Genomic DNA, 20,237 nt, shown 5'->3' with positions numbered 1-20,237 from the left:
ATCTGACCCACTGGAATTGTGATACAGTGAATTATAAGTGAAATAATTTGTCTGTCAACAATTGTTGGAAAAATTACTTGTCATAAACAAAGTTGATGTCCTAACCGACTTGCCAAAACTATAGTTTGTTAACAAGAAATTTGTGGAATGGTTGAAAAACGAGTTTGACTCCAACCTATGTAAATTTCTGACTTCAACTGAATGTGCAGGCCAGTCAAGTTCTTCCACACGATCGAGGAACCATTTCTGTATGAACCTCGCTTTGTGCACTGGGCATTGTCATGCTGAAACAGGAAATGACCTTCCCCAAACTGTTGCCAGAATGTTGGAAGCTCAGAATCGTTTAGAATGTCATTGTATGCTGTAGCGTTACGATTTCCCTTCTCTGGAACTAATAGGCCTAGCCCGAACCATGAAAAACACCCCCAGACCATTATTACTCCTCCACCAAACGTTACACTTGGCACTATGCATAATCTAATGGTGGCGAGCTTTACACCACTCCAGCCGATGCTTGGCATTGCGCCTGGTGATCTTAGGTCAGCCACAGGTGTGGTTGAAATAGCCAAATCCTCACATACTTTTGTGTATCTCGCCCATACCTTGCTCCCCCATCTTTAGTCCACTCAGCAGGTCAATTCTCTCTGGTCTGTCTTCTATTGTCTCCTCTTTCACCAGCAGCAGATCAGGCTTCCCATCCTCCATGTTGTTTACTGACTGCAAGAAATAAGGTTGGGTTTAGTTGACACTATTTGGGTTGGAATTGGATCTTTCAAAGGCATGTCAAGACCAGGGCCGGTATCCAGAAAGTGTCTCATAGTAGGAGTGCCAATCTAGGGTGGCGCATCGGTCTTAGGCACTTAGGCATCACTACAGACCCTGGTTCGATCCGGGGCTGTATCACAACCAGCTGTGATCGGGAGGGCGGCGCATAATTGGCCAGGGTCGTCTGGGTTTGGCCGTCATTGTAAATAAGAATCTGTTCTTAACTGACTTGCCTAGTTGAATAAAGGATCTGTCCATATAATCTTATTAATTATGATCTACAAGGCAAAACTGATCTTAAATCAAAACTCCTCTGACCTAGTACCATTCAAACAGTAGTTCAGTGGGCTCACCTCAGTGAGACTGTGTGTGGTCCTGTTCTGCTCAGCTGGTTCCTCTGTGGGTTCAGGAGGTGTAGTCTGGTTGTCCTTCATGACGATGATCCCCTCACGGTTCCCCAGAACCTCCTCGCAGCCCTCCTCCTTCACCAGCAGAACCTCCAGACCCTCCTCCTCCTCCTGGAAGAGACCGGTGATACAGACATACACTTGAAAAAATAAGAATAAAACAAGGGGGTCAATGCAAATAGTCTGGGTAGCCTTTTGGTCCCACACTTGGCTCTCCTGTATCACTTGTCCTGAGGTAGCAAAGAGAACACTGACTTGGGTAGCCTTCCTCTGACACCGCCTGGTATAGAGGTCCTGGATGTCAGGGAGCTCGCCCCCAGTGATGTACTGGGCTGTACGCACTGCCCTCTGTAGCACCTTGCGGTCTTGCTGCCGAGCAGTTTCCATACCAAGTAGCGATGCGCTCGATTGTGCAGCTGCATAACTTTTTGAGGATCTGAGGACCCATTCAAAATCTTTTCAGTCTCCTGAGGGGAAATAGGCGTGGTCGTGCCTTCCTCACAACTGTGTTACTGTGTTTGGACACCAAGGAACTTCAAGCTTTCAACCTTCTTTACTACAGCCTTGTTAATATGAATGGGGGTGTGCTCGGCTCTCCTTTTCCTGTAGTCCACGATCAGCTCCTTTGTCTTGCTCACATTGAGGGAGAAGTTGTCGTCCTGGCACCACACTGTCAGGTCTCTAACAACCTCCCTATGGGTGTGGTACTCATTGCGCGGGCCGGTCCGTAAGCCCCTTAATTTGCAGCTTGCGGTGATTTTCCATTCATAATACATAATATTGATAACATTTCAATTCAATGTGTTTAATGCAGGCCTGAATCACTTCATTGAAATATATATTACAGTCTGGTTGACATGGATCAACTTATTGTAAAAGAAACAAATCTATTGACAATGAAAATGAGGAGGAAGAGCTGGAGAATGTGACAGCTATTGAATGAACAACCACTGGAGAACCAGGTAAATCGGGAGCGACATTTGCAGTCACACCATGCCCACTTTGACAAAACATATCCGCCACAAAGCAACCTCAGAAACAACAAAATAGCACAACAGCAAATGATCGACAGAGAAAACGAGAGGCAACATATGCGATTGCTTGGATACTCGCGAGAAACAAGACGGCGGAGATTGTCAAAATGTTTTTTGGCCTCAGCCAAAATATTGTATGCTGGTTTCACAAACAAGGGAGCTATTTTAAAGCAAATTAAGGGACTGCAACTCTCAGACTCGACCATAAGACGCATAGAAGACATTGGTAAGCAAGTGATTACTGACACATCAGTGGCGTCGTGTTTTAGTATTGCGCTTGACGAAAGCACAGATGTAAGTGGCATTGCCCAATTGTGTGTTTGGGTCCGCTTCCCTTAAAACAAGTCGTTCAGAGAGGAACTTTTATGTTTACTGCCCCTTCAGGGACAAACACGAGGAGAGGATATTCTGAAAGCCATTGTTACATTTTTTTGCTGATAATAATATTACTGGTCAAATCTGGCATCTGTGTGCAATGACGGCGCACCAAACATGCGAGGGAAGGAGAAGGGACTCAGAGGCCTGATGAGAAAGAGATGATATTCCCGAATTTGTTACGTTTCATTGTATCATTCATCGTGAAGCACTTGTGGCCAAACTCAAAGACTGTGACTTACAAAATGTGATGCAGCAAGTTGTGCGCATGGTGAACATTATTATTGCGAGGGCAGGGGCGAAAATTTGATATCAACTTTGGAGGGGACAATTACATTACATTTTCTCAAGAGCAATTCCTGAGGGGGACACCAAAAGTAGTGCTGTAACACATAGCCCACGTTGTAATATGTTAAATGTATATTGAAGAACCATAATTACTACTACTGGATAATTGATAGGTACAGTAGTTAACTTAAGGGTTGTCCCAACTTGTTAAAATGTTTAAATCATTATAATACTACTTATAATAGTTATAGCAGTGTTCCTTATCAGTCCAGTACGTATGCAGGTTGTATTTACAACCAGCAATACCAAGCAAGGCCAGTAGGTGGTCATGGTACTGTACACTGTATGGGTGCAGGTTTCATAAATACAATGAACATGGTGCGATCTCATCTCAAAGAATCTCCATTGAGAACCATCACAAAGTTGGTCCACGCACTGAACTGACCTTTTTATTGAACTTTTTCTGATTCATTTATATAGTCATTAACTATGTGCCACTGGTTTGAGTCTATTACAACGTCTTTACAAGAACAAAACGCTCAATGTACAAAATGTACAGTTCTAAAAGCAAAATAACTATTTCAATGAAAAACCCAAACAAATCAACCAAAATACTTAGTTATTCTTCAGTCAGTGTCTCAACTCTTCAAACAACAGCTAAGTATGTCACACAAAGTATGCAATTTTAAATTAAATAATTAGTAAGTGTACTGTCATGTATGAAAAACTACTAAACAAAATAACAAATATCATACTATACACCAGGGGTTCTCAAACAGGGTATGTGGACCCCTAGGCTTCCCTGGTGTAATGGCAAGGGGTCCATGAAATAAAAAAAAAGTGTAATGAACGTATTCAGTAGCACAAGGATTCCACTAACTTTACATATAATATAGAGGGGGTGGAGGTCCCTGAGGACCACTCAAAACCTTGCGTGCCTTTCCTCAAAATATGGTGGCGTTCCAGTACTCAAAAAAGGTGGAGAACCACTGCTATACACACTACTGAACAAAAGAACTGAACATATGTTTGAGGGTTTCAATGGATCCAACAAATTGCTGGCAGATATTTTCCCTCAAGACTGTCCACCCCGTCTTTATGTACATTACAGACAAAATTCTGATCAGCACCTCAACTTGGTCAACCAACCCCCGCACCTCCACTGGAAGCCTCCTGAGGACCTCTGCTGCCTCTCAACTACTGCTACAGGGGTATTTGTTGCGAAAGAGAGGCAACTGCACTGAAAGATAATCTATGTTCAGCTCAAGGTACTGATCTAGAGACTCATCCAACTCCCCTGTGAGAAGCACTCTTTCCAACTTTTGCAGAATGTTTAGACTGTCCTGGTCAAAACTGTCGCCAAACTGAACCTCCACACCATCCAACACTTTAAAAAATTCTGCCCTATATAGTGATCCACTGCTTTGCCAGCAAATCGTCTTGAGTGTGTCTCAATGGATTCAATGGAGTCAATCAATGTTGTTGCTTTCTCATACAGTGCAAGGTAGCTTTCGTCATTTATGCTGTTTACCCCACGCGCTGGATAACTGGACACTGATTGGATTTAGTTGGTGTGCTGTTAAAGTTACAAAGTGGCGGTGGGTTTGGCAGTTTTGATGTGCTGTGAATTTTACAATGGCTTTTCTCCAGTTCCTAAATCCTGCACTAATGAAGTCAGCATCTGCTCTTTGGCCAAAAGATGGCTGGCTTGAAAACCCTTGGCTACAGTGAAAACAACACTCCTTTTATTGGTGTATTATAATGTAGCCAGGGGAAATTGCGAAACCATCCCTCTTGAAATGTCAACACTCTGTTGGCAAGAGTGTGCGGTTCTATAAATTGCGGGTGTGGCTGATTATGGTTTTGTGCCATCACTGAGGTAACTGAACAATGCTGTGCCACTGTCCCCTATACTGGTGCAGCTGGCAACAAGGTTAACACCGGGTCCTGCCGTGGCTGTGCCACTATCCCCTATACTGGTGCTGCTGGCAACAAGGTTGACACCTGGTCCTGCGGTGACACTGTCCCCTATACTGGTGCTGCTGGCAACAAGGTTGACACCTGGTCCTGCTGTGGCTGTGCCACTGTCCTCTGAAGTCTCTCTCCTTGGCGCTTTCCCTTTCACCACCCTCACTGCCTCAGTCTCCTAGAAAATAAATAAGGTGTTTGCCGTACTCCTAACTACCGGTACCCAAAACTACACAATTAATCAATACCATTGCCTTTAACTAATCTTAGTTCAGTCACCAGTTTAAGTTGAGAGTGGGGGTATCCATGGCATTTTCCAATGATGTCCCTATTTTACAAGTAAAAAAAATTTGAGAACATTTCATAATGTTGCCAAACAAAGACTCAACACACTTACCTGATACTCCCTGTCTCTGCCAGTCTGTCCCTGCCCATCTGTCCCCAGCTCTGCTGTCTGTGTGCCATATGTTGTCTGATCTGCCTAATGACATCATTGTGAAACATTGCCATTAGCATTTCACTTCTTCCTAATGAACATTTTATCAACTAGTCTTAGGCTACTAGGGTTCTTGCTTTGCGTTTTGGTGTACTGAAAAATACTCGTCTTTTTACCTTTTTCTGACATTTTTTCTACCTGGCAGGCTGGCAAGCTACACACACACACACACACACACACACACACACACACACACACACACACACACACACACACACACACACACACACACACACACACACACAGTGTAGGTTATTTACAGTAGGAGATGGGCTTCTATCATCTTATCTTCTATCAATCTAAAAGGTAGCTAGCAAATGTGAAATGGATTGCAGTGACAAGAGTTGACAGCTGTATGAGTTCACCATTTACACAACATATGCTGCAACCTTTTGTAATTTTAATATAGTTTGTTTCATATTGGCTGGCTTCCAACAATAGCTGAATTTGCAAAGTTAGCGAGCACCAATTCCGTTTCTGTGGTGTTTGCTATAATCTTTGCTATCGTCAGTTTACTCCAAGATCGGCACACGTGCTTCAAAGTCCCATAGCGACAATTTAGCTTTTGCAACGAGACCATTAAAGATATTTAAGACAATGGTAGAAGAGAGTGTAGTTCTGTTCAGTTGGAAGTTCAGTTTATCGCAGGGACTTTGAAGCACTACAGCTGATCTTGGAATAAACTGACGATGGCAAAGATTCCATCTTTGACGACGCCACAAATGGAATAGGTACTAGCTAGCTTAATAGTAAATGTTTGCCCGCTAGCTCTGCAAATTCAGCTAGTGTGTGCGTAAACCCTGCCAACATAAAAAAAACAACGTTGCTATGGCGCGATTGACTGGATTAACCTCACGTCAGTTACGTGCATTGAGTGCCTTTCAGACAGTAGATACGAACCCTCTTACCTGCCAGATAAGGAACTGGCAGTGGTCAAACCATTGTGAGGCAAAGGGCGGGGATCGCAATCTTTTGAAACTTAATGTGCTATTAAGTGTCTAATCAGCACAAGTGCTTTCATTGCGTATTATTAATATTATTGAAATTACATAGTTATGTTTACAGTGATATATTGGGGGGGACAAATCTTTTTTTTCCCAGGATGGGGGGGTCGTGTCCCCTCCTCCCCCCACTGGGATTTCCGCCTATGTGTGAGGGCACTGAAACACCGGCAATTCTTCGAGTTGCTGGAGGAATACCAGACAGAATAAGGCGACTTGATATTTCACAGTGAGGCGAGATGGCGGTCTCGTGGCAGAGTTTTGGAAAGATTTCCTCTCTCTTCCCTCAAATCCATGTATTTGTTGCAAGGAGAGAGAGGAGCCAGAGCTGGATAATCCACAGTGGATATTAAAGCTGGCTTTTTTAACTGACGCCACCTGAACACAGTGAATCTCCAGCTCCAAGCGAAAGCTAAAACTTCTGGCAAAATGCTGTGTGTGGTCACAGCATTTCAAAATAAAAATCACCACACTGTTCATACCTGACAGTTTGTTAATTTATCAAAACTCAGAGCAGTGACCACATCCAACCCAGACAAACTGCAACATTTTAGCTATGATGCATTTGTGCGTGTGTTGGAAGAGCTGAAGTTTGAGTCATGATTCAAGGATATCATGGAGTATCCCTTTGATGTGCCAGTGTTATCTATGACCCCAGTCATCACAGCCCTCTGCCCTGACCGTGCTGGAATATTTGCTGCAGGCAAATGACACATTGCAAGGTGAACCCTTACTTCAAAGGCAATTATAGTCAATGAACTAATCACTGATCATAATCTTGATGTGATTGACCTGACTGAAACATGGTTTTAGCCTGATGAATTTACTGTGTTAAATGAGGCCTCACCTCCTGGCTACACTAGTGACCATATCCCCCGTGTATCCCGCAAAGGCGGAGGTGTTGCTAACATTTACGATAGCAAATTTCAATTTACAAAAAAAAAGACGTTTTCGTCTTTTGAGCTTCTAGTCATGAAATCTATGCAGCCTACTCAAATCACTTTTTGTAGCTACTGTTTACAGGCCTCCTGGGCCATATACAGCGTTCCTCATTGAGTTCCCTGAATTCCTATCGGACCTTGTAGTCATAGCAGATAATATTCTAATCTTTGGTGACTTTAATATTCACATGGAAAAGTTCACAGACCCACTCCAAAAGGCTTTCGCAGCCATCATCGACTCAGTGGGTTTTGTCCAACATGTCTCTGGACCCACTCACTGTCACAGTCATACTCTGGACCTAGTTTTGTCCCATGGAATAAATGTTGTGGATCTTAATGTTTTTCCTCAATCCTGGACTATCGGACCACCATTTTAATTACGTTGGCAATTGCAACAAATAATCTGCTCAGACCCCAACCAAGGAACATCAAGAGTCGTGCTATAAATTCACAGACAACACAAAGATTCCTTGAGGTCCTTCCAGATTCCCTCTGTCTACCCAAGGACGCCAGAGGACAAAAATCAGTTAACCACCTAACTGAGGAACTCAATTTAACCTTGCGCAATACCCTAGATGCAGTTGCACCCCAAAAAACGAAAAACCTTTCTCATAAGAAACTAGCTCCCTGGTACACAGAAAATACCCGAGCTCTGAAGCAAGCTTCCAGAAAATTGGAACGGATATGGCGCCACACCAAACTGGAAGTCTTCTGACTAGCTTGGAAAGAGAGTACCGTGCAGTACCGAAGAGCCCTTACTGCTGCTCGATCATCCTATTTTTCTAACTTAATTGAGGAAAATAAGAACAATACCGAAATTCCTTTTTGTTGCAAAGCTAACTAAAAAGCAGCATTCCCCAAGAGAGGATGGCTTTCACTTTAGCAGTGATAAATTCATGAACTTCTTTGTGGAAAAGATTATGATTATTAGAAAGTAAATTACTGACTCCTCTTTAAATCTGCGTATTCCTTCAAAGCTCAGTTGTCCTGAGTCTGCACAACTCTGCCAGGACCAAGGATCAAGAGAGACACTCAAGTGTTTTAGTACTATATCTCTTGACACAATGATGAAAATAATCATGGCCTCTAAACCTTCAAGCTGCATACTGGACCCTATTCCAACTAAACTACTGAAAGAGCTGCTTCCTGTGCTTGGCCCTCCTTTGTTGAACATAATAAACGGCTCTCTATCCATCGGATGTGTACCAAAATCACTAAAAGTGGCAGTAATAAAGCCTCTCTTGAAAAAGCCAAACCATGACCCAGAAAATATAAAAAACTATCAGCCTATATCGAATCTTCCATTCCTCTCAAAAATGTTAGAAAAGGCTGTTGCGCAGCAACTCACTGCCTTCCTGAAGACAAACAATGTATACGAAATGCTTCAGTCTGGTTTTAGACCCCATCATAGCACTGAGACTGCACTTGTGAAGGTGGTAAATTACATTTTAATGGCATAGGACCGAGGCTCTGCATCTGTCCTCGTGCTCCTAGACCTTAGTGCTGCTTTTGATACCATCGATCACCATATTCTTTTGGAGAGATTGGAAACCCAAATTGGTCTACACGGACAAGTTCTGGCCTGGTTTAGATCTTATATGTTGGAAAGATATCAGTTTGTCTCTGTGAATGGTTTGTCCTCTGACAAATCAACTGTAAATTTCGGTGTTCCTCAAGGTTCCGTTTTAGGACCACTATTGTTTTCACTATATATTTTACCTCTTGGGGATGTCATTCGAAAACATAATGTTAACTTTCACTGCTATGCGGATGACACACAGCTGTGCATTTCAATGAAACATGGTGAAGCCCCAAAATTGCACTTGCTAGAAGCATGTGTTTCAGACATAAGGAAGTGGATGGCTGTAAACTTTCTACTTTTAAATTTGGACAAAACAGAGATGCTTGTTCTGGGTCCCAAGAAACAAAGATATCTTCTGTTGAATCTGACAATTAATCTTAATGGTTGTACAGTCGTCTCAAATAAAACTGAAGGACCTCGGCGTTACTATGGACCCTGATATCTCTTTTGAAGAACATATCAAGACCATTTCACTTTCCATCTACGTAACATTGCACAAATCAGAAACTTTCTGTCCAAAAATGATGCAGAAAAATTAATCCACGCTTTTGTCACATCTAGGTTCGACAACTGCAATGCTCTACTTTCCGGCTACCAGGATAAAGCACTAAATAAACTTTAGTTAGTGCTAAATACGGCTGCTAGAATCCTGACTAGAACAAAAAAAAATAATCATATTACTCCAGTGCTAGCCTCCCTACACTGGCTTCCTGTCAAAGCAAGGGCTGATTTCAAGGTTTTACTGCTAACCTACAAAGCATTACATGGGCTTGCTCCTACCTATCTCTCTGATTTGGTCCTGCCCTACATACCTACACGTACGCTACGGTCACAAGACGCAGGCCTCCTAATTGTCCCTAGAATTTCAAAGCAAACAGCTGGAGGCAGGGTTCTCCTATAGAGCTCCATTTTTATGGAACGGTCTGCCTACCCATGTCAGAGACAAACTCGGTCTCAACCTTTAAGTCTTTACTGAAGACTCATCTCTTCAGTGGGTCATATGATTGAGTGTAGTCTGGCCCAGGAGTGGGAAGGTGAACGGAAAGGCTCTGGAGCAACGAACTGCCCTTGCTGTCTCTGCCTGGCCGGTTCCCCTCTTTCCACTGAGATTCTCTGCCTCTAACCCTATTACAGGGGCTGAGTCACTGGCTTACTGGGGCTCTCTCATGCCGTCCCTGGAAGGGGTGCGTCACCTGAGTGGGTTGATTCACTGATGTGTTCGTCCTGTCTGGGTTGCCCCCCCTTGGTTTGTGCCATGGCGGAGATCTTTGTGGGCTATACTCAGCCTTGTCTCAGGATGGTAAGTTGGTGGTTGAAGATATCCCTCGAGTGGTGTGGGGGCTGTGCTTTGGCACAGTGGGGTTATATCCTTCCTGTTTAGCCCTGTCCGGGGGTGTCCTCGGATAGGGCCACAGTGTCTCCTGACCCCGCCTGTCTCAGCCTCCAGTATTTATGCTGCAGTAATTTGTGTCGGGGGGCTAGGGCTCTCTCGGAGGACCTGAGCCCTAGGACCATGCCTCAGGACTACCGGGCATGATGACTCCTTGCTGTCCCCAGTCCACCTGGCCGTGCTGCTGCTCCAGTTTCAACTGTTCTGCCTTATTATTATTCGAACATGCTGGTCATTTATGAACATTTGAACATCTTGGCCATGTTCTATTATAATCTCCACCCGGCACAGCCAGAAGAGGACTGGCCACCCCACATAGCCCGGTTCCTCTCTAGGTTTCTTCCTAGGTTTTGGCCTTTCTAGGGAGTTTTTCCGAGCCAACATGCTTCTACACCTGCATTGCTTGCTGTTTGGGGTTTTAGGCTGGGTATCTGTACAGCACTTTGAGATATCAGCTGATGTACGAAGGGCTATATAAATACATTTGATTTGAACTAAGATCAGGTGTAATCCAGTTCTGAAGCAGTGTGTGCAAAAGGTGTCATTTTTTGTCAGCACTTGTTCATGTGAAGCAACATTTTCAACAAAGAACATTGTGAAACAAACAGAGAAACAGACTGACCAATGCACACCTGTATTGCCTCACAAAGATAGCAACAGACTATAAATTTAGAATGAATTCAGTCAAGGGGCAGAAGGGACATTTTCACTCATCCAACTACGGAGGTAACACTTAATGAGTCATATACATGTGATGTAGCCTATTTGATGTGTGTATGTATATATTTGTGATGTGCTTGTTCATGAAATCAGTTGCATGTGCTCTATTGCTGATTTCGCTCTGAATTGATATTGTAAGAAAAAGTACAAATTAAAGATCTGTGCGGCCCTCTGAATGATTGTCTCAATCCAAAATGTCCCCCTTACAAAAAATTGTGAGTAACACTGCTATATGCTGTTTAATCGTCGTCTGTGATCAGGCCTTCGTTGGAGTTGCAGTCGTGGGTGAACAGGGAGTACAGGAGAGGACTAAGCACGCACCCCTAAGGGGTTGAGGGTCAGCATGGCGGATGTGTTGCCCCCAGGACCACATTCAGTCCCAGGGTCCTTAGTGATGAGCTTGGAGGGCAGTATAGTGTTGAACACTGAGCTGTTGTCAATGACCAGCATTCTCACATAGGTGTTACTTTTGACTAGGTGGGAAAGTTGAATGTTAACGTGTTTTAAGGTCTTACATGGGCTATGGAGAGTGTGATCAAACTTGTCACCTGGAACAGCTAGTTCATTGCATGGTTCAGTATTGCTTGCCTCGAAGTGAGCATAGAAGGTAGGCTCGCATCACTGGGCAGCTCGTGGCTGGGTTTCATTTTGTAATCCCTGACAGTTTGCAAGCCGACAAGCGTCAGAGCCGGTGAATTAGGATTCTCTTAGTCCTGTCTTGACTGTTTGATGGTTCGGCGTAGTGGGATTTCTTATAAGCGTCTAGATTAGTGTCCCGCTCCATGAAAGCAGCAGCTCTAGCCTTTAGCTCAGTTGATGTTGCCTGTAATCCATGGCTTATGGTTAGGACCTGTACATACGGTCACTGGGGACGATATCATCGATGCACTTACTAATGAAGCCGGTGGCTGATGTGGTATACTCCTCAATGCCGTCGGAGAAATCCCAGAAAATCTTTGTCTGTGCTAGTGAAACAGTCCTGCAGCTTAGTATCCGCTTCATCGGACCACTTCCAATGAGTTTTTGCTTGTAAACTGGAATGAGTAGGATAGTTCTGGTGAGATTTGCTAAATGGATGGTTAGGGAGAGCTTGTGCACATCTGTGTGTGGAGTAGCTGAGTCACACCCCCTAGTTGCACGTGACATGCTCGAAGAAATGAGGTCAAACAGATCAGTTTTCCTGCATTGAAGTCCCTCGGCCACTAGGAGCATCGCCTCTTGATCAGCATTTTCCTGTTTGCTTATGGCCCTTTTCAGCTAGTTGAGTGCGGTCTTAGTGCCAGTAGCGGTTTGTGGTCGTAAATAGACAGCTACGAAGAATATATACAGCGAACAAAAATATAAACACAACATGTAAAGTGTTGGTCCTATGTTTCATGAGCTGAAATAAAATATCCCAGAAATGTTCCATATGCACAAACAGCTTATTTCTCTTAAATTTTGTGCACAAATCCCTGTTACTGAGCATTTCTCCTTTGCCAAACCATCCACCTGACAGGTGTGGCATATCAAGAAGCTGATTAAACAGCATAAGTACACAGGTGCACCTTGTGCTGGGGACAAAAGGCCACTAAAATGTGCCGTTTTGTTACACAACACAATGCCACATATGTCTCGTTTTGAGGGAGCATGCAATTGGCATGGTGACTGCAGGAATGTCCATGTGTGTGTGTCGTGTGCAATTCTCTTTATTTATAAAGAGACACAGACCCCCCCCTGGTCTTACCGGAAGCTGCTGTTCTGTCTTCCCGATGCACGGAAAATCCAGCTAACTGTATATTATCCATGTCCTTGTTCAGCTACGACTCTAAAAACTATATCCTATGTTTCACAATGTCCTGTTGATAGTCTCGAACGGGGCTCATCCAGTTTATTCTCCAGCGATTGCATGTTCGCAAGTAGAGTAAAGGCGGATTATACACTCGTCGACGCAGTCTCACCAGGAATCTGACTCGGCAACCCCTGGAACCCCTCTAATTACGAATGATGGGGATTTTGGCCTGGTCCAGGAAGAACAGTATATCCTTTGTGTCTGACTCCTTAAAGAAAAATTATTGTCCAGATCGAGCTGAGTAATTGCTGTTCTGAGCTAAAATAAGCTATTTTCGGTCATAGGAAACGATAGCAGAAACATTACGTACAAAAAAAGTTAAAATGCAAATGCACAATTGGTCAGGTGCCTGTAAAACGACGGCCATCCCCCTCTGGCAACATTCTCATTTAGTAAGTGTATATTGATTATAACACACTGTCGTGTTCATGCAGAATAGGGTGAGATGTATACTAAAGAGTCACAATGAGAAAAATGTCTTACTCACAGTCCAAACTTATGGCGAGTTAAACTGAATAGAAATTAAGAACAGGCTGACACGGTTAAGAGCTTTGCTTGATGTACCGATTGGTTTCATACAACCGCTCAACACTGCAGTAAATGTCCTTGTTGGTTTTGGGTCAAATTCAGGCTTAACAAAAGTCACAAGTCCTCCACCTGCAGATCTGAGACCATGATTACACAGGAGGCTGGAACGGCATCAACCACATGTATTTGATACCATTCCACACAAGCATTTCGCTATACTCGCATTAACATCTGCTAACCATGTGTATGTGACAAATAAAATTTGATTTGATTCCGCTCCAGCCATTACCACAAGCCCGTCCTCCCCAATTAAGGTGCCATCAAACTCCTGTGCATGATTGTGCTACAGTTGTGAGTGTGGTAGTGAAGCAACCTTCATTAGCATGTAATTAACATATCTTAATATGCAATACCATTTCTCCCGAGTGGAAGAACAGCACTCTGGCGCCCTCTGCATGAAACAGAGGCGTGCTTCACGTGCACCACGCCGAAAGAGTGGAAGAGGCTGCTGAACTATCGGCAACATTTAAACGAGGCGTACTTGATGGTTTCAGACGGCACTCTATCCCCACTCTTTCAAAGACAGTGACATTTTTTTGTTCGGTGGGTGATGGGTGTTTGAACAAGGGCTTAGAATGAAAAGTTACTTTGTGTTTATTAAACATAAACAAGATTTAAATACACCATATGTAACCCACACATATACAGGTCTCAACTACAAATCTCCATGATACACTGCATTCCCTTTCTCATTAAAAGTGTCTTTGGGGGAAAAACCCCAAAATAGGCATTTGTGAACATCATATACAATGCCTTCGTAAAATGTTCAGACCCCTTGACTTTTTCCACATTACAGCCTTATTACAACATTTATTCAATTGTATTTTTCCCTCAATCTACACACAATACCCCATAATGACAAAGCAAAAATAGTTAAAAACCTTTTTGCTGAGCACCTTTGGCAGCAATTACATCCGAGTCTACTTGGGTATGACACTACAAGCTTGGCACACCTGTATTTGGAGAGTTTCTCCCATTCTTTGCAGACCCTCAAGCGCTGTCAGGTTGGATGGGGAGCGTCGCTGCACAGCTATTTTCAGGTCTCTCCAGAGATGTTTGATCAGGTTCAAGTCCGGGCTCTGGCTGGACCACTCAAGGACATTCAGAGACTTGTCCCGAAGCCACTCCTGCTTTGTCTTGGCTGTGTGCTTATGGTCGTTGTCCTGTTGGAAGGTGAACCTTCACCCCAGTCTGAGGTCCTGAGCGCCCTGGAGCAGGTTTTCATCAAGAATCTCTTTGTACTCTGCTCCGTTCATCTTTCTCCCAGTCCCTGCCGCTGAAAAACATCCCCACAGCATTATGCTGCCACCATCATGCTTCCCCGTAGGGATGGTGCCAGGTTCCCTCCAGATGTGGCATTCAGGCCAAAGAGTTCAATATTGATTTCATTACATCTCCACACAGAAACTCGAGAGCTCTGGCAAGAGTGACCATAGGATTCTTGGTCACCTCCCACTTCCCCGATTGCTCTAGGAAGAGTCGCGGTGGTTTCAAACTTCTTCCATTTAAGAATAGAGGCCACTGTGTTCTTGGGAACCTTCAACGATGCAGACATTTTTTGATACCCTTCCACAGATCTGTACCTCGACACAACGCTGTCTCTGAGCTCTACGGACAATTCCATCGAACTCGTGGCTTGGTTTTTGCTCTGACATACACTGACAACTGTGGGACCTTACATAGACAGGTGTGTACCTTTCCAAATCATGTCCAATCAATTGAATTTACCACAGGTAGACTCCAATTAAATTGTAGGCACGTCAAGGCTGATCAATGGAAACACGATGCACCTGAGCTCAATTTCAAGTCTCAGCAAATGTTCTGAATACTTAAGTAAATAAGGTATTTGTGTTCTTTATTTTTAATACATTTGCAAAAATGTCTAAAAACCTGTTGTCGTTATGGGGTATTGTGTGTAGATTGAGGATTGTTTAATCCATTTTAGAATAAGGCTGTAACACAACAAAATGTGGAAAAAGGGGTCTGAGTACTTTGAAGGCACTGTAGCCTACATAGTACAAAAACAATATATAACAGACTTCTTAGGCTTAACATATATGCCTTATATATCACACAATGTCTGGATGTAATATTCTACCCAGGAACATTTAAACACTGAAATATGTTACTCTTGTTATTCCAAATGTATCTATGGATCCATTCTGCTGACAATGAAAATGAATTGTCTTTAATGCAAGATTTGATCTAAACGTCAGAAGCTATCGAATAGAATAGTTACTTTCTATGTTATAGAGTGGAATGGTTTTTCTGCTGGTGTATCCTGAGGTAGCTCCTCTCTGAGAACATCTTCCCGCAGTCCGTACAGGCGAACGGCCTCTCTCCCGTGTGGACCTTCAAGTGCCTCTTCAGATGGTGCTGGTGGGAGAACCTCTTCTCACACTGGGGGCAGCTGAAGGGTTTCTCCCCTGTGTGGACCCTCTGGTGCCTCTTTAGGGTGCCTGCCTCCGCAAAGCGCATGTGACATTGTGTGCAGCTGAAGGGTTTCTCCCCTGTGTGGACCCTCTGGTGGATCTCCACCTTCTGGGGGCAGCTGAAGCCTTTGCTACAGAACATGCAGAGGAACCGTTTCTCTTTACTATTACCTGATGTTGCCCCCCCTCCCTGAACCTGGGCTCTAGCCTTGTCGTTTGAGTTCAATACCTGATCGAAAAGGATGTGGCCGTGTGAATCGGAAGGCCCCATCGACGTGGACACTGGGTTGCGATCCCTGAACATGTGTAAAGGGGAGTGGGTCGCAACATTTGGATTTGTCTCGAAGCTTTCCCTGTAGTCTAAGAAATCTCTGCCCGGTGAGTGTCCGTCTCCTAGGTGATGATCTGCATTCCATGTGGGAGGAACGTCACCCTCCACTTTTACAGTCACCTCATCTACAACCAGACCCTCCCTTTTCTTATCAAGGAACCCTTCAGAGTATACACTACTACTACTGTACCGGTTCCAGTCCCCTTTAGACAGATCAGTCTGTGTCTCTAAACCCAAGTGTATGTTGACATGTTCCGTCTCTGTAGTGTAAGAACAAGACAGATCATCACCACCAGTGTCTAACGTATCACCATCTCCAAGGGAATTAACCGTCCCCTGGCTCTGGTGAAATACCGGTAAATACTCTGAGCCTGAAGCAGGAGGAGAGACCAGTGGCCCCAGTCCCAGTCTCTCTGGGTCTGATCTGTGGTCAGATCCTGTGCGTAAGAGCCTTTGTGTTACAGTTAAAGTCTCGGTGTCTGTCTCTGACTTGAGGACGGCCTTCGATGTTCCACTGACCTCCGTAATGCTGTGTCGGGTCCTGGGCTGGGGTGTGGTGGCGAGGTCGTCCGTAGCTACAGGGGGCACCACTCCAGCCGCTGCTCCAGTCTGGATGTCTCTGCTGTGTTGTGGGTCGTCTCCTTCAGTCCTCTCCTGCTTGACCAGAGACAATCCTCCAGGACCTGCAGCCTCTGCATCTGCAGACTGACAAGAAGAGAGGAGGTTATTACAGGTACATGAGTAGAAATGGATGTCGTAAGGATGTCTCACAAGCTCCCCTATGGCAAATAAATGACGATGTACATCAGTTGAGGCTACTGAGGGGAGGACGGCTCATAATAATGGCTGGAATGGAGCAAATGGAATGGCATCCAACACATGTTCAATAACATTCCACTACAGCCATTACCATGATCCCGTCCTCCCCAATTAAGGTGCCACCAACCTCCTGTGATGTACATGTAAGTAGGGATGTGACAATACTAAAACTATGCCATAATGACTGTGCCATAATGGGAAAAAATGTTATTATAAATGACTTTTTATTTTATTTTACGAAAATGTGACCAGACGAGAATTCCATATGAGGCTAATTTAATTTGACATGAAGCTCTGTTTTGTCCAGTTTTGGCGCCTGAGCACTGTACTCAGATTATTGCATGGCGTGGTTTTTCCGTAAATCTTTTTTGAAATCTGACACAGCGGTTGCATTAAGGAGAAGTTTCTCTTTAATTCATGCATAACACTTGTATCTTTTATCAATGTTTATAATGAGTATTTTTGTAAATTAATGTGGCTCTCTGCAAAATCACCAGATGTTTTGGAAGCAAAACATTACTGAACATAACGCGCCAATGTAAACTGAGATTTTTGGATATAAATATGAACTTTATCGAACAAAACGTACATGTATTGTGTAACATGAAGTCCTGAGTGTCATCTGATGAAGATGATCAAAGGTTAGTGATTAATTTTCTCTCTATTTCTGCTTTTTGTGACTCCTCTCTTTGGCTGGAAAAATGGCTGTGTTTTTCTGTGACTAGGTGCTGACCTAACAATCGAATGATATGCTTTCTGAAATCGGACACTGGTGGGATTAACAACAAGTGTATCTTTAAAATGGTGAATAATACTTGTATGTTTGACGAATTGTATTTATGAGATTTGTTTGAATTTGGCACCCTGCACTTTCACTGGCTGTTGTCATATCGATCCTGTTAACGGGATTTCAGACGTAAGAAGTTGAACACCCATGCTTGTTCAATGAACCATAAACAATTAATGAACATGCACCTGTGGAACGGTTGTTAAGATACTAATAGCTTACAGACGGTAGGCAATTAAGGTCACAAATATGAAAACATAGGACACTAAAGAGGCCTTTCTACTCACTCTGAAAAACACCAAAAGAAAGATGCTGATTATCTGTGTGAACGTGCCTTAGGCATGCCACAAGGAGGCATGAGGACTGCAGATGTGGCCAGGGCAATAAATTGCAGATGCCTAAGAGAGCTCTACAGGGAGACAGGATGGACAGCTGATCGTCCTCGCTGTGGCAGACCACGTGTAACAACACCTGCACAGGATCGGTACATCACACCCGCAGGACAGGTACAGGATGGCAACAACAACTGCCCGCGTTACACCAGGAATGCACAATCCCTCGATCAGTGCTAAGACTGTCCGCAATAGGCTGAGAGAGGCTGGACTGAGCGCTTTGTTGGCCTGTTGTAAGGCAGGTTCTCACCAGACATCACCGGCAACAACGTCACCTATGGGCACAAACCCACGGACGCTGGACCAGACAGGACTGGTCTGATGTAAAATATATCACTAGCCACTTTAAACAATGCTACCTAATATAATGTTTACATAGCCTACATTATTCATCTCATATGTATACGTACATACTGTACTCTATATCATCTACTGCATCTTTATGTAATACATGCATCACTAGCCACTTTAACTATGCCACTTTGTTTACATACTCATCTCATATGTACATCTACTGGATCTTGCCTATGCCGCTCTGTACCATCACTCATTCATATATCTTTATGTACATATTCTTTATCACCCTACACTTGTGTGTATAAGACAGTAGTTTTGGAATTGTTAGTTAGATTACTTGTTGGTTATTACTGCATTGTCGGAACTAGAGCACAAGCATTTCGCTACACTCACATTAACATCTGCTAACCATGTGTATGTGACAAATAATATTGGATTTGATTTGATTTGAAAAAGTGCCAGAAAAGTGAGTTGCGGTTTTGTCTCATCAGGGGTGATGGTCGGATTTGCGTTTATCGTTGAAGGAATGAGCGTTACACCGAGGCCTGTACTCTGGAGCAGGATCGATTTCGGAGGTGGAGGGTCCGTCATGGTCTGGGGCGGTGTGTCACAGCATCATCGGACTGAGCTTGTTGTCATTGCAGGCAATCTCAGCGCTGTGCGTTACAGGGAAGACATCCTCCTCCCTCATGTGGTACCCTTCCTGCAGGCTCATCCTGACATGACCCTCCAGCATGACAATGCCACCAGCTATACTACTCTTTCTGTGTGTGATTTTCTGCAAGACAGGAATGTCAGTGTTCTGCCATGGCCAGCGAAGAGCCCGGATCACAATCCCATTGAGCACGTCTAGGACCTGTTGGATTGGAGGGTGAGGGCGAGGTCCATTCCCCCCAGAAATGTCCTGGAACTTGCAGGTGCCTTGATAGAAGAATGGGGTAACATCTCACAGCAAGAACTGGCAAATCTGGTGCAGTCCACTTCAGCTGGCAGCCACACCAGATACTGACATACTTTTGATTTTGACCTCCCCGTTGTTCAAGGAAACATTATTCCATTTCTGTTTGTCACGTTTGTGGAACTTGTTCAGTTTATGTCTCAGTTGTTGAATCTTATATTCATACAAATATTTATTCAAGTTTGCTGAAAATAAATGCAGTTGACAGTGGGAGGACGTTTCTTTTTTTCCTGAGTTTATTATGTGCATGATGGAAATTAAGTTAGAGGTTTGCATGAACTGTTAAATAAAACTAGTGACTAAAATAGGACTAAAATGACTGACTAAAACTAGACATTAATAGGTCATTATCAATAAAATAAGGTGCAGAGAATTCGATTTACCTGCTGTGGGGCAAGGAGACCCACAGCTCCACTAAAACCATTGACAACTGCGTGCCATTTAAGGGATTGTTAAATACATGTTATAACTGTTTGGTTTTAATATCATCACCTCTAGAAGACTAAAACAAAATATAAAATAGGTGACAAAATTAAAGGTGCTACACATGAATCTCTCCCCCATGTGGAAGCTAGATGAATTGCAACAGCACTTGGCGACATTCAAAACAAAATCTCTCCCCTCCCCCGCATCCCATTTCCATGTAACATGGAGACTCCTTGAGCTTGAGCCTTTCGGTTTTAGTCAACCAGCTTCAAACAGCTGTAAAAACTATATGTTTTGTTATTTTAACTAGATGGTACAATGATTCCCTACACTATTCAGTGCTTCTTTTTTTTTACCCCACATTGACTGAACAGTGTAGAATTTTAGCAAACAGTAAATGACAGAGTGG

At 43.7% G+C, this 20,237-nt stretch overlaps 1 protein-coding gene across 1 annotated transcript in view; it reads right to left on the bottom strand.

The window, feature by feature from the left end:
- LOC118395642 (uncharacterized) overlaps positions 1–20,237 on the bottom strand; it is a 28,133-nt gene that overhangs the window by 6,443 nt on the left and 1,453 nt on the right. The window contains exons 3-5 of the mRNA XM_052465110.1: positions 16,669–16,854; positions 1,119–1,283; positions 603–717 (exon numbers count right to left, since the gene is read on the bottom strand). Of these exons, the coding sequence (XP_052321070.1) occupies positions 603–717; positions 1,119–1,283; positions 16,669–16,854 (466 nt within the window). The remainder of the gene's footprint in view (positions 1–602; positions 718–1,118; positions 1,284–16,668; positions 16,855–20,237) is intronic.

Source organism: Oncorhynchus keta, chromosome 16 (assembly GCF_023373465.1).
Source record: "Oncorhynchus keta strain PuntledgeMale-10-30-2019 chromosome 16, Oket_V2, whole genome shotgun sequence".
In the NCBI taxonomy this organism is placed as follows: Eukaryota; Metazoa; Chordata; class Actinopteri; order Salmoniformes; family Salmonidae; genus Oncorhynchus; species Oncorhynchus keta.
Note: the sequence above shows the minus strand (reverse complement) of the source record. Positions and strands in the feature narration are given on the sequence as shown.